Source organism: Malaclemys terrapin, chromosome 8 (assembly GCF_027887155.1).
Source record: "Malaclemys terrapin pileata isolate rMalTer1 chromosome 8, rMalTer1.hap1, whole genome shotgun sequence".
NCBI lineage: Eukaryota > Metazoa > Chordata > Testudines > Emydidae > Malaclemys > Malaclemys terrapin.
Window position 1 is genome coordinate 104,761,567 of NC_071512.1, and position 21,566 is coordinate 104,783,132.

General features: G+C 48.3%; 1 protein-coding gene across 1 annotated transcript in view; it reads left to right on the top strand.

Annotated features, from left to right (window-relative positions):
* Positions 1 to 14,788, top strand: part of MOB3C (MOB kinase activator 3C) — a 45,530-nt gene extending 30,742 nt beyond the window's left edge. The window contains exons 3-4 of the mRNA XM_054038689.1: positions 2,882 to 3,084; positions 14,663 to 14,788. Of these exons, the coding sequence (XP_053894664.1) occupies positions 2,882 to 3,084; positions 14,663 to 14,692 (233 nt within the window). The 3' untranslated portion in view covers positions 14,693 to 14,788. The remainder of the gene's footprint in view (positions 1 to 2,881; positions 3,085 to 14,662) is intronic.
* The last annotated feature ends 6,778 nt before the right edge of the window (positions 14,789 to 21,566 follow it).

The following is a 21,566-nucleotide window of genomic DNA, read 5'->3' on the forward strand; positions in this document are numbered from 1 at the left end:
GCTAGGCTGGATTTGACCCGGAATCCTGTAGGTGAAATTCACTACATCCCCTGAGCTTCTGAGAGGAGGTTGAGTTGTGGGTCAGGGAGAAAGGGTAGATCTGGATTTTCAAAACAGGTCCTCTAATCTTCAGATGGAGCCAAATTTTTCAACTGGTCCCTATTTAACACCGCCTAGTCCCATTTCCTCTATCTAGCATGCTTTGGCTGCGAGAGCTGGTCAAAACGAAACTCAAACCGTATCACCTTGACCTCTGCATCCAGGTCCAAACTTCATGACGTGGGCCTGCCGTGGTCACTGGACTCACCAAGATCCAACCAGGACACTTTTCCCATGGTTAAATAGTAGAGCTTGATGCACTAATACACAGAGCACTGCTGGACAGCGGTGAACGTGGCTGTAACTAACACGTGCTCATTCATCTCCAGTGACGCACCGGGGATTCATCGAAAAATCATCGGAAGAAGCTGCGTTGTGCAGATGCAACTCTGCTGAGATGTCTTTAAACGCCAATCTGTGCTTCATTAGGCTGGGCGGCTTTATTGATTAAACAGCTTTTGCTACTTTTCCAGGCAGGGGTGACTTCAAAGGGGGGGGGGGGGGACGACACCCAGCATAGCCCACTTGAAAGCATAGTGCAGAAAACCAATGCCTGGCTGCTGGCACTTCCTCAGCGAGTCGTTGAAAGTAGTGCCTAAGAGTGAGCGGAGGTGAAAGAGCACCGTTAATGGAGCTCTTATGTTTATATCTTATAAAGCCTGGTTATACAGATCAATCTTTGGCGTGGAGCTTGTTTTCTGACATGGTTAAATGTGTATAATAGGGGGGGGGGCGGGGCTGGAATTGGAATGGGTTTAGTTGCACCGCCCGTCGGCCAACCTGCCACGCCGAGATTTCCGTTCTGCGAAGCGGCTGCCGCTCCAGAGCCTCTTCTCCATGTTCCCATGTAACTTCCATTGCAACTGCTGGGCAAAGGCCTGGCACAATCTGACGGATTAAATGTAGCACTAGAATCCAGGAACTTCTGTGGCATAAACCCATGACAGCCACTGACTTGCTGGGTCGCCTCGGACAAGTTTAGCTGAACCTTCTGAGTTTGAGTCTAGCTGTGTCTCTGCAGGCTTGTATGGTGGGGGGAGTGGGATCCTTTCTCCCAGCCCGCAGTGCATGGGCAGCCAGACTCCTGGAGTTAGCACCCCTTCCGGCCAAGGTGCATTTGAGCGGAATAGCTGGATAGGGCACCTGCTGGCATTAGGAGATAAATAAATAAATAAATAAATGGAGATATCCTATCTCCTAGAACTGGAAGGGACCTTGAAAGGTCATCGAGTCCAGCCCCCTGCCTTCACTAGCAGGACCAAGTACAGATTTTGCCCTAGATCCCTAAGTGGCCCCCTCAAGGATTGAACTCACAACCCTGGGTTTAGCAGGCCAATGCTCAAACCACTGAGCTATCCCTCCCCCCCATCTCCATCAAGGAGACATAAGAACTGTGGCGGTGTGCCCCCTGGAGGCATTATTATTTGTATTCCCCTAGCACCTAGAAGCCCCAACTGAGATCAGGGCCCCATTGTGCTGCACATACTTCTACACTGCAACTGGGAGCGTGCTGCTCAGCGCAGGTAGACAGACATCCGCTAGCTCGGCTCAAGCTAGTACGCTAAAAAGAGCCATGTAGCCACCTGAGCACAAACCTGCCTGGAACCTCTGCGGGCGTATTCGGGTGGCTAGTCTGAACCACTGCCTGTGCTACCCCGGACGACATTGCTATTTTATTGTGCTAGTTTGAGCAGCTGCAGCGGAGACGTACTCCGGCTGAGACACAGCCCCTGACCTAAAGAACTAATAATGTAAATAGTCAAAAGACAGACGTGTTTTCAATTTTGGATGAAAAGGTGGCGGCACAACAAAATATTGTCATTTTAAAGCCTGCAACCAGCTTTAATACTGCACGCCTGTCATAGGAATTTGGGAGGATTCATTAGCTAATGTCTATTAAGAGCTTTGATGGTTGTTATTGTTACTGATAATTATTTATATTACAGTAGCACCTATGGGGTCCAATCAGGGCTCAAGGCTCCATTGTGCTAGGCATTATGCACGCCTTCCGTGAAAAGACAGCCACTGGGCTAAAGAAATTACAGTCTCAGACCCCGAGCCGGCAAACACTTACGCACGGGCTTAACTTTATGTAGGTGGAGCTGACGGAATTTTTTTTTACTGAAAAATTTTCCCGTTGGAAAACGTGGCTTTGCCAAGATTGGAATTTTCTGCCGGAAAAATGTTGATTGGATGAAATTTCCCAGTTGGGGGAATCAAAACAAAGACCTGCATTTTGAATGGCCACTTGAAAACGAAGCCAAAACATTTCATGTTGACATTTTGTAAAATTTTTGTTTGCGTCTAAAATGTGGTAATTTGCCATGTTGATCTTTCCAATTAAAAACCCTTTTTGGGGTCTTTTTTCACGTAGCAAAATGTTTTAATTCCGATTCAGAATGGAAAGTCATTTCAAAACTTCTCACAAAAGAAATATTCTGTTTCTTGAACAGCTCTTAACTGTGGTCCTGATCCAAAACCCACAGCGGCTCTTCCCAGGGACTTTAGTGGAGCTACTCACAGTGCATAAAATTAGACCCTGTTCTTGTAAAGACTCACAAGCGTGCTTAAGGGTAGGATGAGAGACAACAGTTGGACACTACAAGCAGATGGGAGAAGTGCCAGGAAATGGTAAAATGACGATCGTCAGTGTAATAAATAGTGAGGTGGAATGGTCCATATTGTTACTGTGATGATGATGTACCAAGCCTTTTAAATGTTACTTGTTTGGAAATTGTCAAATGCTTAAACGCTGAAAATGGCTTTTGCTTCTGCCTTGCAGGAGTCCCCTTCCCCAAGAACTTCCAGCAGGTGTGTACCAAGATCCTCACCCGCCTCTTCCGAGTCTTCGTCCACGTCTACATCCATCACTTCGATAGTATCATCAGCATGGGCGCCGAGGCCCATGTCAACACCTGCTACAAGCACTTTTACTACTTCATCAAAGAGTTCAGCCTCATTGACCACCGGGAGCTGGAGCCTTTGGTAAGAAGTTGCCTACTTCACGTGGGGGTGAAATTCACCTCTCTGCAGAAAGAGAGCATGAGGCCTATTCCCCCACTGAAGTCCTTGTCCTCACCTTAATGGCCGTTCGCCATTGAACCCTGCTCTTCGTTTCCATTGTATTATTTTCACACTGACGTACTGCCAGCCGTACCTGACTTGATCACCTCTTCTCCACTTTTTCCCATGAGCACCTCCATGTTTTCTCTCTTATGCTTAGGAAGAACTCACCAAACCACCACCTGATCCTCTTTTTAAGTCATTCCTTAAACCCTGCCTCTGCCACATCACCCAAAAAATACCTCCTGGTATTGGTTGGGCTGGTGACCACGTGGCCACTGAGACCACCCTGGCTCCTAACCTGTGCAAACACACCTCTCTGTACCGTTGCCTTGCCCTCGCCCATGCTTGCATGTCTGTTTATTCACCTGTTGTCTATATCCAAGCTTGTGAGCCCTCCTGGGACAGGGTTTCTGATTGTACAACACCTCGTTTAACAGGGCCCTGATCCCTGGCTGGGGGCCTTACGTGCTACCACAATCACAACAATAACATAGGTCAGCCCACCTGGTAGGACGCCAGCCATGGTGACGGGAAGATGAGTGCAAAGCACTTATGAAGGAAAAATCCAAGGCACAGCTACAAAACGGGGAATAATTGGTTAGGTAGTAGTACTGTCGAAAAGGATCTGGGGGTTACAGTGGATCACAAATTGAATATGAATCAACAGTGTGATGCAGTTGCAAAAAATGACTGATATGTATCATTCTGGAGTATATTAGCAGGCGTGTTCCATGTATGACGCTGGAGGTAATTGCCCTGCTCTACTCAGCACTGGTGGAATACTGGGTCCAATTCTGGGCGCCATACTCCAGGAAAGATGCGGACAAATTGGAGAGAGTCCACAGGAGAGCAAAATGATCAAAGGGTTAGAAAACCTGAGCTCTATGAGGAAACATTAAAAAAATCTGGGCATGTTGCTTCTTGTGGGAAGAAGACTGATGGGGGACCTGATGAAAGTCTTCAAATATGTTAAGGGCCGATATAAGGAGGTCAATTGTTTTCTATGTTCACTAAAGGTAGGACAAGAAGTAATGGGCTTAATCTGCAGCAAGAGAGATTTAGATTAGATATTAGGAAAAATTGGCTAATTCTAAGGGGAGTTAAGCTGTGGAACAGGCTTCCAAAGGAGGTGGTGGAAGCCCCATCACTGGAGATTTTTAAGTACAGGTTGGACAAACACCTGTCAGGAATGGTCTAGTTTTATTTGGTCCTGCCGCAGTGCAGGGCGCTAGACTTGATGACCTCTCGAAGTCCCTTCCAGCCCGACGTGTCTATGATTTTGTGGATGCAGAGAATTGTGATGACGTGAAGGGTCATTTGAATGGAGCACATGAGCACAGAGTTCCTCCTTCGCAGATCTGATTGCAGGCTCGGGGCCTATATCCATGCCTTTAACTCCACTGTCCTCCCCCACTGCCCAGCTGTGAGAGACATCATCTCCTGACCCGATTGGGTTCTGCCTGCCTTTGAGCACTGCACACTGTCTGCGTAGTGCCACATGGCTGATGCAGGGGAGTTATGGAAAATCTAGGTCTGCTGGAAGTTTGGGGAGAGGGGGGGAAGAAACCTATCCAGGTCCCTAATTAATTATCCTGCCTCATCAATTTGATTCTGACTCAGGTAGCTCAGCGGGCCAAAGAGCACTCCGGTTCATATGACGTCCCTAGCAATAGTTTAAGATGAACTAATTCTGATCTAACGGCCTGAAGCCCTGGCAAGTAGCACCTCAGCCTGATTAGCTCCTCTTCCTAACGACCCTAATCATGACGAGCTTGTTCGGTATTGATGAGCTGCATCTCAGTAACTATTCCGTCCCATTGTGGTTCATGCTGGATTGATTCCCGGCTACTCGAACATGTGACTGTCACGTGGCTGGAATCGGGGCCTGAAAATGCTAAAAGGTTTTCAAAGCTTATTTGCCAGAAGGGGTGACTGAGGGGTCCACTGAGGCCATGAGGAGCTGAGCTGCTTGGTACGATGATGCCTGTGTTCATCTGAAGGGGAACAGGCTGGATTCATCCTTGGTGTAACTTCATCTTCCTTGGCTCTTAGTGCATCTCTTAATTGGCATCCAACAGACCCAACCAGGGCCGGCTCCAGCATTTCTGCTGCCCCAAGCAAAAAAAATAAGCCGCGGCAGGACCTTCGCTCCTAGAGGGAGTCAGGGACCTGCCGCCCCAGAATTGCCGCAGGTGCCGCCCCTCTCCCTTGGCCGCCCCCAGCACCTGCTTGTTAAGCTGGTGCCGGGAGCCAGCCCTGGACCCAACCATCCATGATAGCTCGCGTGCTCAGCAGATGGGCTTGCTCTGTGGGTGACCACCTGGGGGCCAAGGCAATGGCTCAGTCTTAGGTCAAATACTCTGACTCAGTGAGTCAAACCCCAGCAAGGTAAGTCCTTCTTCTGAGTCAGAGAAAGTGAGTCCTGGGGTCGTGGGGTGCATAGACGCCAGGCTGCCATGACCACGCAGAGGTTAACGGGTAGGCCAGCTCTCTCGGCTAAGGAGAGACTCCTTCAGCGGAAGAGCGGCCGCAAGTCGGACTTTCAGAGAAAGAGAATCAGAAACTGAGAGTCTGGAAGAGGGTTACAGGAGCGGTGGACTGGGAAGCAGTAAAGGATTGTGAGGAGCCAGTCCCTGCTGCTTAATGCAGGGTCCCTGGGAACCCAGAGGAGTGAGCAGGCCTGGCTGGGGTCTCCTACCATCCGCCAGCCAAGGGGATAGTAAAACCTCTTGGAGCCAAGGGGTCTGGAGTCTATAGGGGCTGGGATTATTGCCTCTTTGCTAGGGTGACTGGGCTCCTGGTCCATCAGACTTTTTATTGCCCCTCAAGGGGAAAGGCTATAGACAACTCCGCTGGAGTCCTAAGAGGAAGCCACCCTGCCCAGGGCCAGATGACTGACGGTGGGAGGAGAGAAACTGAGGCAGTTGCCGTGGCATCACGCACAGCTTTGAGAGGGCACTGACTGCCAAAGGCACCCCGGACCCCTGTGCAATTTGCTCACTTTCAGAAGTGATGGAAAATCAAGGTCCCATCTGCTTTGTGCAGTCCATAAATAGCTCAGGGCACTTCTCCTATGAGCAGGGGGATCTGCCCTGAGTTCCTTCTCCAAAACTGCCCTCCCCTGGACCATGTGCTGGCTGGCCACTACTCTAGTCTGCCCCAGAGATGGCTGCATTTTGCCAGAGTGGTGTGTAGAAGGCCAAATCACTCAGTGAGATCTAGCTAGTCATTTTTGTAAAGTGCTTTTCTCTGCTATACACGTGAAAAATATGGCTTGTTAGTGCAGCCAAGACGCCAACCGGAATCCCATGGGCTGGAGGCAGCAGCTGAGTCCCCCTGTCCCCCCAAACAGCCCCCCTCTGGCTGAGACAGCGGGAGCCGTGCTAAGCTTGTCTCATCTGGGAGCTGCTCTTTTCCGCCTCTGGCCCCAAACACTATTAAAGACCAGGAAGCTGAAGAGGATGAGAGGGAAAAAAAATGTTGCCATAATAAACCACTTCCCCCTCCCTAATGCTCTTTCCTTTAAGACACAATAAGTGGAAGTTTCAGGGCTAACATCCTTGCACCGTTTCAATAAGTCACGGGTCTTTGTTTATTTGATTGGGGAGGGGGGGGGTTGCTGGCCGTGTCCTGGTGTGAATTGTAAGAATGAGAAAATAATATTTTGCACCTAAATCGCCCCTTTCCGCAAAGGACCTCAATGCACTTTAGCAAGATGAATGAAGTTATCTTGCTTTTCGGAAGGGGGAAACGAGGCAGGGGTAGACTAAGTGACTTGCTTGAGGTCAAACTGCAAGTCAGTAGCAGGGCCTGGAACAGAATGTTCAGGGTCCCGCTCTAACCACTAGTCTGCAATGCCCCTGCTCCACACAGGAGACGGTTAGTCATCTGGTCTGACCCGTATAACACAGGGCAGATTCTTACCCCTAGCCATGGTGGTATGGATTTCTTTCATGCACCCTTTCATGAAGCTCCTATCTAGATATTTCTTGTTGTTGTTCATTTGGAATATACACCTATAACACCTTCCTCCAATCCAGGCTGGCTGCTGCTTCCCAAATCCAGCTTCCATGTTTGTGCGAGGCCAGTGGGAGCCCATTGGCAGTTAGACTAATGCCCGTTTTCTCACCCGCCACTGAATTTAGCCTGGAGAATATCACACTGAAAATCGATGTAGAAGCAGCTGGAATGGCTCTAAGGCAACGGGGCCAATTTGTGTGCAGCCTTGACAGCTGCTGACTGTGTATTGGGTCATAGACTCAGTCCTTTTAAATGGCAAATTGGGGAATGTAAGATCTGCAGAGAGCGGCTGCATCAGAGACTTTGTAGCGCTAATCCTGCTCCCTCAGCCAAACTCCCTTTTTGCTCCTCTCACCGGGTGGTGAAGTGGCTATAACAGAGCCTGAGAATCAGGAGATGTGGCTGTTTATTCTGGGCTCTGCCGCTCACTCGCTTGTGTGACTCACACGACCGCCCCAGAGTTCACTTTCTGTAGCTATGAAGCGGGGAGGGTCTATCTAGTTCTCGTTGCTTATCTCATCCCCTCCCCCCCACACACATTTGTTATAGTATCTGAGTGCCTGGCAGTCCTTAATGTGTTTGTTCTCACCGCATGCCTGTGAGTCAGGGCAGTGTTATTCCCATTGCACAGAAGGGGAATTGAGGCCCAGAGTTGGCCAAGGTCACCCAGGCACTCTGGAGGAGCAAGGAATTGAACCTGGGGCTCTGAAATTGCAGGCGAGCACCTTCACCACTGGAGCATCCTTCTCTGCAATAGTGTAGTGAATTGGCATCAATACTCTCCAGTGGATGAAATCGGAATGACTCAGCTGTGTGTCATTGGCCCTATATGGCGAACCGCTCCTGTACTTTGGCGGAGTAGGAGGGTGCAAGTTCTGTTCCTGCTGTTGAAGTTTTGAATGGCCCCAGCGTGCCACATAATGACAAACCGGGGCATTCACAGATGACCCGGGATTGGTTTCAACACTTCCCTACCTCCATAGAGTGCACTGAAAGCCTCAAATACCCTCCTACCAGAGAAGTGCCGAGTATGATCTTATTACTGGCCAGCAGGTCCCTTGGCTAAGCATTGCTACAGTGATCTGGAGAACACACTAACTAAGCCCAGCCACCAGAGAGAGGACTTGGCTAATTCTGAGCGGCAGGGGGCCTAGCACAGGGCTTCTCCAACTTTTCCCTAGTGTGAACCAACTCGTCATAGAGTCTGTCTCCTGGGTACCTCCTTCCCCAGTCTGGGCTCTGCCTCCCCTCCTGCTCACAATCCTATAACGTCCCTGGGCAAGGGCCTGTCTTTGTTATAGTCATAGATCCCAAGGCCAGAAGGGACATTTAGCTGCTCTGTGTTAGTTTATACAGTGCCTAGCACAACAGGAGAGAAAGGATCGTCCAGTGATTAGGGGACGAGCTTAGATTTGGGGAAATCTGGGTTTCCACCACCAATGTGGCCTTTGGCAAGTCACCTAGCCTTTCTGTGCCTCTCTACAGGGGGGATAACAGCACTGCCCTGCCTCCCAGGGGGGTCGTGAGGATAAATGGGGTACAAACTGCGACGTGCTTTGAGATCCACTGATGAAAAGCACTATATAAGATCTAGGCATTAGTATTATACAGGGGCCTGGACCTCTAGATGCTATTGTAAGGCAAATAAACCTGTCAGTCTAAGGTACTTATCTGCTCCCCATCACTGCAGCATCTGAGTGCTTCATAACCTTGAACGTACCTGTCGGCACCACACCGCTGTGCGGGAGGAAGTGCTGTTATCTCATCATACAGAGGAGATGGGGAGGGAGGGCAGGGCCATGCCCTGGGATAGGGGAGACTTCGCCTCCCCCGGCCTTCGATACCCACTGCCCAGAGCCGAGTGATATTTGGAAAGTGCCGAGTGCCATTTAGCTGCCTTCTTATGGGGAGTAGCAGCTGGAAATGAGAAGGAGGAGTCCGCATCATGGGAGGAGCCACCAGCAAATGTCCTGCAGGCAACCAGTCGGGAACCTCTGCTTTAGAAAAATGATCACCAGCTGTAGCGGGGTGAACACCCGCTCCAGCCCTGAAGGGATTGGAAAAGCCCTGCAGAGGGCTGGGGCTGCGGAAGGGAGCAAAACCCCGGCTGATTGGGGAAGTGGCTGCAGCAGGGGCCACGCCCCAAACTGAGCAACTAGGCCTTATAAGAAGGCCAGGGCAGCCAGATGCTGAGAAGTCTCCCTCTGACAGGAGAGGGAGACAGGCCTGGCTGCAGGGAACTCACCTGGGGACCTAGAGTGAGGCAGGGCTGGGGAAAGGCCTTGGGGGCTGGGAAGCCCTAGGCCAGCAATGCCCCAGGCTGCAGGGCCTGGTCCTAGGCCCATATAGGTATTGGGGTTGCAGAGGGGCAGCCTGAGGGTGGGTAAAGACAGCCAGTCCAACCCCCTTGTTGCCTGTGATGATTGGCTGATAGACTGCAGTCCGCCCCACGACTGAGGCAATGTGGGGATAGCGGGTAGGGGTTCCCCTAGGTGGGGAGACCCAGAGAGAGGGGGATACTGCCAGGGCAGCACCCAAGACAAGGGCACCGGGGCCCGGGAGGGACACGGGGGGCCAACGACAGGTGGGACACCTGGCCTGCAGAGGGCGCTCTGACGGCTGGTGAGCTAATTCCCGAGACGACCAGCAGGAGGCGCCGCCGGGGGAGCCTACGCGCTGATTACACTGGCATTCGGGAATAAGGAGCCTGTGATTTCTAATCCTGACTCACTGAGTGGCCTTGGGGAAAATGAGTTGGGGGGAGGGTCCTAATAGAAAGGGGGTCCAGTCTCTAGATACTTTCTTCCTGAAGCTAAGTGAAAAGACACATTCACTGTATCCATCCCTTCTGTAAGCGAGACTTCTGACTTCACTGGGGTTGCACCGGCTTACACTAGGCCTTAACTTTGCCCCATGCAGCCCCCCGCAGCTGTAACTTGCATCTGGCCTACCAGTCTTGGGAGGGAGCCCTCATCCTTGAAGGGCTACATGGGCCTTCTGGACATTCTGCACGGCCCATACAAGAGGGCTAGTGGCTTAATGACCACAACTTTTGCCACGTAGCATCGTAGTCGCTCTGTACCAGCTACTTCTGTAGTGTCACCTTCCTGCCACCCATACCCATCCAACTCGCTGCAGATAACCGTAGAGGACTCCTTAGATCTCTAGTAGTCCATGGAGCATAGTCAGAGAGCCACTGACCTCAACTCCAAAAATCCAGGGTGGGCAATTCCCCTGTTGCCCTTTCTCCCTTCAGAGCCCCAGAGATCTCCAGTTGACAAACTTTCCCAGAGCGTGCAGGGTCTCCAGTCTCCCAAGGGAGATCTTTGGGGCTGTATCTCTTGGGGACAAGCACGAGCAGAATGCATTATGATTCTGTACCGATAACGAGGCATCAAACCCGAGGCTGTATTTAGGAGCGGACTGAGTTTTGTTGAAATGGGAAGTTGGGATCCCCACCCCCCACCCCCGCTACACCGTTTGTGTGGAAAACTATAACTTTCATTCGACAACGTTAATCACCTAGCTGATATCTGATGTGTTTTTACATATCAACTCCGTCCTCTCCGCTGATACTTTTTCTGCTACATTTTTTTTTTAAAGCACTTTGGGGCTGAAATTAGATTTTACAGCACAAGCCTTTATGGATTCTAGCGCCTTGTGACCTCCTTGGCAGTATCACCAAGGCAACTCTTAAAGGGGCACTAAGAAGCGGTCCTGTTTTGCTGCTCATGTCTTGCTTCAGCGCTATCCTCCTTTCATTTCTGAAAATTTCAGCGTGTCTTAAATTAGATCCAGTTTAGAAATGAAATAAAACACTCCCACTAACCTTTCTCTGGAAGTTTTACAAATTCCTCTCAAATACACCCCCAGCTGATTGTGAACCAGGGAAAAACCAGAAACTTGCTTTCCTGCAGCAAAATGATTGAGCCGAACTATTTGGCCAGATCCTAAGCTGGTATGAACCTGCGATCGGCTTTGCTCCTGTGAAGTCAACAGGTGATGCTGATTTCCACCAGCCAAGAATCTCGCCCAGCTAATGTAGCTGACGTTGAAAGACAGATGCATGGCAAGGAAAACATTCCATTTGCCTAAACAGAGCTTGCTTTCTATAGGGGCCTCTGTCTTGTCTTTTCCTGTGTACAACTGCTGTGGCTAAGGGCCAGTATATATATATATATATATGAAGGCTATGAAAAAAGCATACACTGCTCGCTGTGTGAGAGGAGCTGGCATATAGGGCAGTCAGGCTACTGGTCTGGGGGACTAAGCTGGTGCTAGGAGTGTGGATGTGTGGCTCTCTTCTCCCTGCCTAGTGGTTATACCACGTAAAGACGTTGAGTTTGCAACGGCCTCTGAGCTAACTGCCTGGGTGTTTAGCTTAAGCTGTAAAGACTCTTATGTTTAAACCTAGAGGTTCTGTGTCGGCCCTGCAAAGAATCCTTAATTTCTGTTGTGTGCATTTAGAGATGTGATATAAGGGGGCATTCACAACACAGAGGCAGCGTCTTCCTGTGCCCTCCAAACACTGCAGCGTTTACCCTTTTAGGGAAAAGTTCCCACTTGTGCTTTTCTGAAGCTGGCCCTTTAAATTTGGCACCAACCTTAACCTAACCCTTGTGCAACTGGCTGCCTCTTTGCCTTGCGGCTGGTAAGCATCTGGTGTGTCTTCCCTTTCTGCGAGGAGATGGCACCGTCTCCCACAGGTGTTATTTTTTTAAACATTTTTTATTTCTTTAAACAACTGCCGGGGGCGAGGGGTTGTTTCCAAGCTCTCCACAGGATGCCTATTCTGCCTACCATGGAAATAGCCATTTAATTATAAATATCTAGATTAGCCCGCTGCCTCCCCCCCCCCACCAAGCATTAGCTAGTCATGGTACTTTTTATTTTTTCTTAAAGCCCCAGCTCCTGGAATCATGTGATTATGTGAGAATCTCTCCTCTTTTTTTTAAGGTAGGTTTCTAGCCCTCACAGTTGTGAAGAAAAACTTGAAAACATGACTCCTAAAGGTTCAAAAGGCAAATAAAAAAATCCAGAAATACTTTTTAAAAATCTCATGACTTGTAAGACAATCTCATCATTTGGGGGTGGAGGAGGCTGGCTCATGACTTTTGAACCAGGGGGGTTGGCCGCCCTGAGGCACTGCAGCACAGACGGTGTGTAAATCATGCACTGATCTTCCTGCTGTGATATTTAGCAGCAGCAGGGAGTGACACTGTTCCTGTGGAATTGAGTCAGTTTCAAAAAGTAGTTTCAGGTTCCACACCTGCCCCTCAGTCCCGCTCTCAGTCCTTGTGATTTTTACAATCACGCTTTCTTTTCTTTTCCCTTTTAAACGTATTTCCCCTCCCCTCTTGTTGTACGATTGCCAGTTTCTTTTGTTGGAGGCCTATCTGACTGTACAGCAGAAACTGAAACTGATTTATTGGGAAAATGGATGAAATAAAGTATCTTTTTCTCTAATCTTTCAATTATACTCATTTTAGGCTTTCTCTATAATTTAGCGGATTTTTTTTTACGTTGACACTGCCCCTTTAAGGATGAATTGAGAGCCTTAAATCTGAGAAGGTGTTCACTTCTGTGATTATTAAATAACATCCTTAAATGATAATGTAATGTCTTTGTGTGTGCCCACCATATAAATAACATTTCTTCTTCTAGCTTAGTAATGACCCTATTTTAATGACAATAGACCTCTAGCAAGTAATTAGCTCTCCATGCTCAGCATTTATTTCCTAAAAGAGGCATCTCTGCATACTGATTTTTCTTTTCCCCCCAGGTGATTTATTTTGCAGAGCTAATTAGCAGCCCAGCTAGGAGTTCTGTGTTAGCAATCGTAAGCTCTTGGGCTTCTTCTTAAAGAAGGCAGATCATTAGCTTGATAAATATGTGTTTTATGATCATTTTTAATGACTTGATTTGGTCATGAGACAAAGCAACTCATTCCCTCCTTAGGTATCTAGTTGTGTCCAGTCCTGTGCCCAGCTGTCAAACCCTTTTCCTCCCCCCAGGGAGTTGGGACCAGAACTACCCCCCAGCTACAGGAAATTCTCCCACCAAATCCGAAGGAGCAGCCCTGTGCTATCTGCTCCTCAATCCTCCATTCACAGGTGTCATCCTGGTGGAAACTACGGAGCACTCCAAGGGTTAGAAGATCAATGCCCAGTTGATTATAAAAGTTCACCAATCCATCACTGAGATTAAATGAAAGTGCATGTAGGACCTAGACAAAAACAATGCATCACAGTGCAACAATGCTTTGGAAGCAGCAGCCCAGGTTAACAGTAATGCACATTTATAACCGTGCCTTCCATCCCAAAGGTACCTCCACACCACAGCAGTCCAGTTGCTTCTGAGGTGGAGTACAGTAGCCAATCAGTGCACAGGGCCCATCCAGTTCTGAAAGAAACACTCTTGTTGACTTCAGCTGGAGTTGGATCACGCTCTTCATGAGCTACTCCGAAGTGGAGGGAAAGGAAAGTTTTGGATATGGACAGCAGGGCAAATTCCTTCTCTTATAGAAAAGTGTTATGGGATCTTCAGTGCCCGCTGATCCAGACAGTGTTTGAGGTATCATCCAAGAGACTCGCCGTGTGAACTGCATGTTCCTGTCTAAACATTTCCACTCCAGCTCGTCTGGAAGGCGTCCGCCCTCTTGCAAGAGGGACTTAACACTGGATACAACTGGGCTAGAAGGTCCTAATCCAAAGCCCATTGATGTCCATGAAAAGACTCTCATTGGAACAGGGATTACGCTGTTTGGAGCAGGGGCTTGGTTATTGGTTCAGCATATTCTGCGCATCATGAACAACTGCAAGGCTAGAGAGATCCTAAACATGAAAGCCGGGATTCAGTGACGCAATTAAGCTTCCCCCAGCTAAGCCATGCTTAGTTAGAGGACTTAAGTCTTTGCTAACTATGTTAAGGTGGTAATCAGAAATTCTTAGTACACTGCCGTGGGTGTACAAGAAATTAGGGGTCACTGTTCTCTTTTTAGGGCCAGATTCTGACAGTCTTTCTCAGGCCGAGAAGCACTGTACTGCACAGGTAATAAAGGTGAGGCGTAAGGGGTTATTTAAAGGGCGGAAGGGTATGAGAATATAGAAAGAACAACCAGAACTGTGCAGACTGAGATTTTTTTCCTCCTCAGAACTCTCTTATTTCAAAACCAAGTAAGGTGATTCAGTGAATAAATAAATCAGAAATAGGAGCAGGAGAGGCCCGAATGAACTCATCTGAATGGGGTTTGTTTCACAAACTGTGTTATAGTTGTTGTCTCCTTCAAACACAGTCCCACTGGCTAGCCAGAGGGACCCGGTCCAGTATGAGCCTCTGGTGAAAAATACCCGTGAGACAGCCTGGGAGAGGGATGTCAGTTTCCCCATGGCGCTTTCTCATTGCGGAACTGCCAAGCTGGCTGAAATTCCACCTTGATAAGACACATTGTTTTGTCTGTTCTTTTTTTTCCACGCAGAAAGAAATGACAGAGAGAATTTGCCACTGAGACGATTTCTGCCGAGAAGTCCGTCTGTCTCCCCCGGAGCCCACTTGCAACGCGGAATGCTGGACAATCTGACTCTGAGGTCTTGCTGTGGAGATTTGAAATGCACGGAAATATGAGTACTGCTTAAGAGCCTTATTGTGCCAGGGAACAGTGTTTATATTATCCCAGTCTCCGTTACGTGGATACTTTATTTTTAGAAACCATTGGCCAGAATGGGGATAGGACAAGTGTGTGTGTGTGTGTGTGTGCATGTGTGGGGTTAAATACATACCCACAGATTTCATTCTCATCCCCGCGAGCCCTGATCACCTGCTTCTTTATTCCCCCTCAAGCCCATCCCCTACACACCTGGTGTGTCCTAAATTATGTGGCTCTCCTTTAATTATGACACTGATGGCTGGAGGGTGAAATCCCTAGCTAAATGCTCCAGTGATTACATCTGCTCACTGGATTGTGACCCTATTTTACTGACAATAGACCTCTAGCGAGTATTTGTTTTGGGGGCGGGGGCAAGGAAGGGGTTTGGATAAGGGTTCAGCTAGATAGGGTTTGGGATAACCAGGAGTTCACTATACCAGGATTCTGGCTGCCCTGTGTGCAGGTATGTGAAGAAAGCTCCTCTTGCACCATTGCACGCCTGTGCACTAGCAGACAGGACTGGGACACTGGGAAGGAGTCGACTGGCTCACTTTAGAAATGTTCCTAAAGGGGTAGAGAAGCACATGGAAAAAAGCACCAAGAATCACATTCGCCTTGCACTGCCGCCCCCCTTCCTCCCCCCCCCCCTCCCCGCACGTCAGCCAGGCAAAGGGGAGTGGGGGCGCGCATAACAACTAGCACCAAGAGAACTGATTTCCTCTCTGATCTCCAAAGGTCAAATGGAGGTGCTCATTATCTGAATACAGAGCTGGGGGTCTAATCCCAGTTCTTGTGGATTCCTTTAGTTCGGCTGTGGAGTTTGGGCTTAATTAAAACTCCTGGGATCCTGTTTGACATTCCAGTGAAGTCAGTAGTGTTACACCAGGGATGAATTTCACCCACGCACATTCTGGTACGTCCAGTGGTGGGTGATTGAGAGCTTTTCCTTCCAAACTCGGAAGGTTGGCTACAAAGACAACTATGTAACGGGGCTGGGTGAAGTTCAGATGACGTGGTTTGCGGTAGGGAAGACGAGGGGGATTGTGGGAACCAGAGTCAATCTGACTAGAGTTGGTCAAAACTGACAGTTGACACAATTTTTCACTGAACGATGGCTTGTTCCTCAAAATGGAAATTTCCATGGGAATGATTCCTCCCCTGTCCCCACCCCCAGTATCCAAAAACTGAAACACTTTGGCCAAATCCCCCCATATCTTCAGTTTTCAACTGAAGAGTTTTCAGTTTCTTGGTTCTTTAATCTAGCAGAGGTGTAACAAGATCCAGCGGCTGGAAGTTGACGCTGGACATGTTCAGACTGGAAAGAAAGCCTATATGTTTAACGGTGAGCGTCATTAGCCATTGGACCGGCTTACTAAGGGTTGCGGTTAGTTCTACATCACTGGCAATTCTAAATCAGGATCGGATGTCTTCCTAAAAGATCTGCCCTGGTTCAAACAAGAATTATTTCAGGGACGTTCCCTGGCCTGTGTGATACAGGAGGTCAGACTAGCTGATCACAGTGGTCCCCTCTGGCCTTGGAATCTGCCATTCTGTTTGGGGGGTTGTTTGTTTTTTTTGTTGTTTTGTTTTTTAACACCACCTCCCCCCCCAAAAAAAAATTTAAAAAAAAAATGGAGATGAAAACAGGATTTTTCATGGGAACAAAAACAAAACCCCACTAGTTCTGGCTCTGTGTTGGGGTTCAGAATCAGTGAGTCTGGAGGTTGAGCAGAGCCCCAAAACTGAAATCAAAACTCACTCAAAACTGCGGATTTTTTCATCCGATTTTGACAACATGTGAAGCTGCGAGTCCTCCTGTAACAGCACCTAAAGTGAGCCCCAGCTCCCTCAAAACCAGGCCTGGTTTCCCTGGAAAGCTTTTCAAGGGAGGCATTTCAAGGGCCTGATGCCGTGCGATGAGCATCCCCAGGCCAATCTGTGAGCATTGAGGGCTGACCCACCTCATGTTCAGGCTCCAAGTCTTTATCAAAACTCCAACAACCAGGCAGCTGCACGCGATGGCAAGATGTGCATGAAGTTTCACACCGCTCTCATCTAGGAGTTTACAATCTAGTAGCTTCTGGTTTCAGGGCCAAATTCACGGCAGGGGCAACTCCACTGAACTGGCTGAACGTGGCCCTTTTTGGGTAAAGGATCGTTAATGTGTTTACTGTTACAATAAAATATCACACCACCATCCCCATCCCTACGTTTCCAGTGCCACGCAATTCCCGTGGACTTCATGTGGTTAAAACCCCATGCAGCACTTTTAAACAAAGTCATTTCAGTCGTGCATATCCCTTCTTCCACACAAGCTGCTGCCTCCCTACACGGACCATTTTTTCAAGGAACAATATTTCCCCTCTTGTCCCTCAGTGAAGATAACTTCATCAGCCTGGGCTATTCTACATGGGTCTTGGAGCATCAGGTACAGGCGGCCTTGGTGACAGATGCATTCCAATCAGGCCAGTGTCATTTTTGCAGGTATTATCATGGTTCCTTCCTTCCTTTGAAATGCTCTATGGAGGACTTAGGGCAAAAATGAAGGACAAAGGATTTACAGAAAGGAACCAAGCGGTGTGACACCGAATGATGATTCATCTTCCCGTTACTGCTTCTAGAAGACTAACAGCAAGCAGCACATAGGTTTCCCCATGTTGCGGGGCCAGGGGAATATTTCACCAGAGAAATATGGGTTCTGTGTTGTTTCTAACTCTCTGGGCATGTCCCATCAGAGGAACGTTCTTCGCTTTGGAGACGCACTTTGCATGACAAACACCGCATGCCGTGATATAAAGTGAAGGCAGGAAATCATAATGGGAGAAACCATCAATATTTTTGGACAAGCTCTCTCGGCTTTGAATGCCTCAGACACTGCTACCGGATGTTGTCTCCTTACCGGAATGAAATCTTGCACCTTGGAGGATCTTATCATTTAAACTCTGACGGGCTGTTAAGATCACATGTTAGAAATTCCCCATATCATGCTTGTAATACCTACTAACTAGTGCTGTTACACTGGCCTTCGGGGAAGAGGTGAAGTGATTTCTTAGTTTTTTTGTTTGTTATATATCAAATGATCTGAGCCACAGTAGAGTTAAGTTTGTGTCTTCTGGCCTTTCTCTGTAGAGGTTTTGTACGTTACATGGCGTCAATATTTATATCATGTGCTGTACTGTTTTTTTGCTTATGAAACTGAAATGTTAAAGCCAGTATTCAAGTGCTGTGCTCAAAGCACTTATTTTATTTTTTAAATCTTGTATTCCAGATGTGTAATTTTTTTACAGAGAAATGAGAAAAAAAACAAAAGGAGCAAAAAAGGGGGGAAAGAGCCACTCCAATATTTCATGTATCAAATAACTGATAAAATTCCAGATGTTCTCATTTTGTTACTGATTAAAGAAACATGAACAAACTGGTGTTTTTCAATTTTCACTGGTTAACGTGTGGTAGTAGAGTTATCAGAAACTGGGATAATTCTAATGGACCTGATCCAGAGGTCCTGACTCCAATTGATTTCAGTGAACCCGGCAACTCTCTGGGTCAGAAAAGCGGTATGGTAAAAAAAGACTCCCAAACCACTGCTGATAATCAGCTTGGAGTATTAACTCCACTGATGGAAAATTAGCGTGTGATGCAAACAAATCACATGAGGGATCGGCTGAGAAAGGGAAGACTAAGGCTCCAGTCCTGCAAATGCTTAGGAACATGCTCAACTTTAAGCATGTGAGTAATCCCGTTGTCCTCAGTGGAATTACACATGTGCTTAGTTACTCATGGGCGTAAACTTTTACAGGATTGTGGATTGAGAGCCTCACCTGTTTTGATCTTGATGTGAGTTTAACAGGGGTAAGCGTTTCTGGCCCTGTCTATTATTTAAAATGAATGTACGAGACAAGGCTGGATCTGGATTTCTGTTACCTCAGTGTATATCCAGAGCAACTCAGTTGCATTTATACAGGGGTAGCAGACCAGAGTCGAGCCTATTTTGTGTCTCCTGGAATTATCCGGACTTTTACTTACCTATCTTTTGTAAAGTACTTTGAGATCTGTGGATGCCGTCGGAAGTTAGCTCTTGGATTATGTCTGGTGGTGAATTTTTTTTTACATTACTTGTTAGCTGTATTTTTGACCATTGCTCTACTTGACGGGAGAATGTGTTAGGTGCCTCACAATAGATCCACCCCTTGTCCCAGTGAGCTCAAGAATGCATCAGAACACTGGGGGGTGGGGGAGGGGAATGTCCTTTTAAAAGAAAAAGCTGGAAAGAATTGGTGCTACTTTTTCCAACGTACCAAAATGTAGGCCCTGATTGGGCTTAGCATTGCAGCCTGTGCATCGCGCCATGGAGTTCTGTGAGACGCCGCCCATTTGTAACACTCAGCCAGGCCGTAAAGCTTTGCAGGATCGGGGGGCAAACGCTGCGTTAGCCTGACTTGCAAAGGGGCACCGAGCCTCTGCAGCGCCTGGTGACTTGTGCGGATTTCAAAGACGCTCCAAATTTCGGGAAATTGGGCCCTATGCAAATCTTGGGGAGCAGTTTTTCTAGGTATGGAGAATAGTTTTGTTATTATTTTATTTAGCCACCAAAACCCGTTGGACAAATTCTCCTCTCAGTGACACTGGGGTCAATCTGGAGTATCGGCACTGACATCAAGAGAGCACAGTTTATCCTGGAGTAACACAGGAGAAGCTGCGTTGTTGGCTCCCAGTGAAGAGCTGTGTATTCTGTAAATACACATAGGAGAGGGAGATCTGGTATTATAGGCACATAGCTATTTACCCGTCATTCTGGAGTTCTAATCCCTCTTGCGACCTGGATTCCCTCAACGGCACCTGGCCACTCGTAACCTCTCTCTCTTTTTATTTTTCCCATCCCCAAATAGGGATTTGATGTACCTCCCTGTGATGGGGTATACCCAACCCTGCACCAGTAAGGAACGGGTTAAGCAGGTGGGCCCAGGCAGCCCCACACCTGCAAAGCAAGCATGGCTTGGAGGAGGAATTCAAAAGGAGAACAGGCCAGCAGACAGTGGGGGTGAACTGTCCTGCATGCTGAGTTCCTGGGAAAGAGCATTGCAGGCACTCCTCCTGCCTGCCTGGCTATAGCGAGGGCCAAACCCAAAGGAAAGAGACTTGGGATTCTCAGAAAGTCTGAGATTTTGTCTTTGATTTCCAGGTATTTATGGGCTTTACTCTACCTGTGGGGGAGAGAGGGGATGTAGGAAGCGATCCAGGCAGGCAGGAGTATAGCATTTTGGAGGGGCAGGTCTTGGCTGCTTACTCTGGGCTCTGGTTCGGAACCCGGTGGAGAGGGTGGGCCCGGGTTCCCCTGCCAACTCCTGGGGGGGTGCTGAAGGCAGGATCAGACACTTAATATGGGGAATCTAGGGAAGAAAAGGCCCTGAGAACTGAAAGGCAAGACCCTGAGACCTCAACCCAGTGGGAGACTGGAGATACCCACCTAACCCAGAGAGTTACCCCATTGCTGGATTCTTTATGTACCTGGAAAGGGCCAGACATAAAACACATGACCTGGCTGGAGAGCTGAGTTGTGGAAGGGAAGAGCCTGGCAGGAACAGAGTGGCTGTCAACTGGGGTGCTAGGTAAGAAGAGGGCCTGCCATGCCTTGCCTGACCTGGGTGGCACCTACGGTGAGTGACCCCCTTCACACTCGCTCCCATGAGTGTTGTTTAATATACTCAAAAAGAACAGGAGTACTTGTGGCACTTTAGAGACTAACACGTTTAATATACTGTGATTGCTTGTGATTGTCTCGCTCCAATGGCAGCTCCCAGCGACTATACGTAGCCGACAGCTATCGCATAGCTAAGGCTAGAGACCTACGATTTTGCCGCTGAGGCTCCCAGGTTTGAGCGTGACTTCAGCGTGGAATTCACAGACTGCAGCATGGAATTGTCTGGCTCTTTATCGCCACTGACAAAGCTGCAACGCTTCCTGGAAGTACCTCCGCTGTATATAAATACCTTCTATCTGAGGTACTTATATGTCTCCCATTCCCAGCGTATCTGAGCATCTCACCATCTTTAAGGCATTTAGTCATAAAAAGCCCTTCTGACAGAGGAGTGGTTTATGGAGCAGGAAGTATGGATGATATTTGTATCTTCTTTTACCCTTTGCAAAACAGTAAACAGGCCAAACATGCCCCGAGAGTATCTCCCCATCCCAGCACAATAGCGGTGAGGGTCTCAGAGCAGGTCCCCAGCACTACAATTTCACTTGCGACGTGGTTAGAAGAGACTCACAACCCTCTAGCCTCCGAGTGCGAGTCCTGATCCTCTGAATGATTCATCAGCTTGGTTTCCCTTGTTATTCGACCTCTGGGGCCTGCCCACAGGGATACCTTTCTGTCAAGAGTTTAGCATGTTCTCCTGCTGGAAACAAGAACTGGTGTTGTTTGGTTTGTGCCACTTACATTCTTTAGTATTATCCTAAGGCCCCAGCCGCTGCTCACATCAGTTGGCTATTTGGGGCAAATTCACAGGTGATATGGAAGTGGGGCTGAGTTACACATTGGTAAATAGACCTCACTTGTTCTCAGAAGGCCTGGAAAAAGGTGCAAATTACCTTATAAAGCAACTTTAGGAAGAGTAGATGTCTCCACCTTACAGAAAGGGGGAAGGGAGGCAGAGAAAGAGGTCATGACTGGCTTAAGGTCACACAACAGGTTATGACTAGAACTTAGCTCTCTAGGTCTGGTCCACACTGCCCTGCT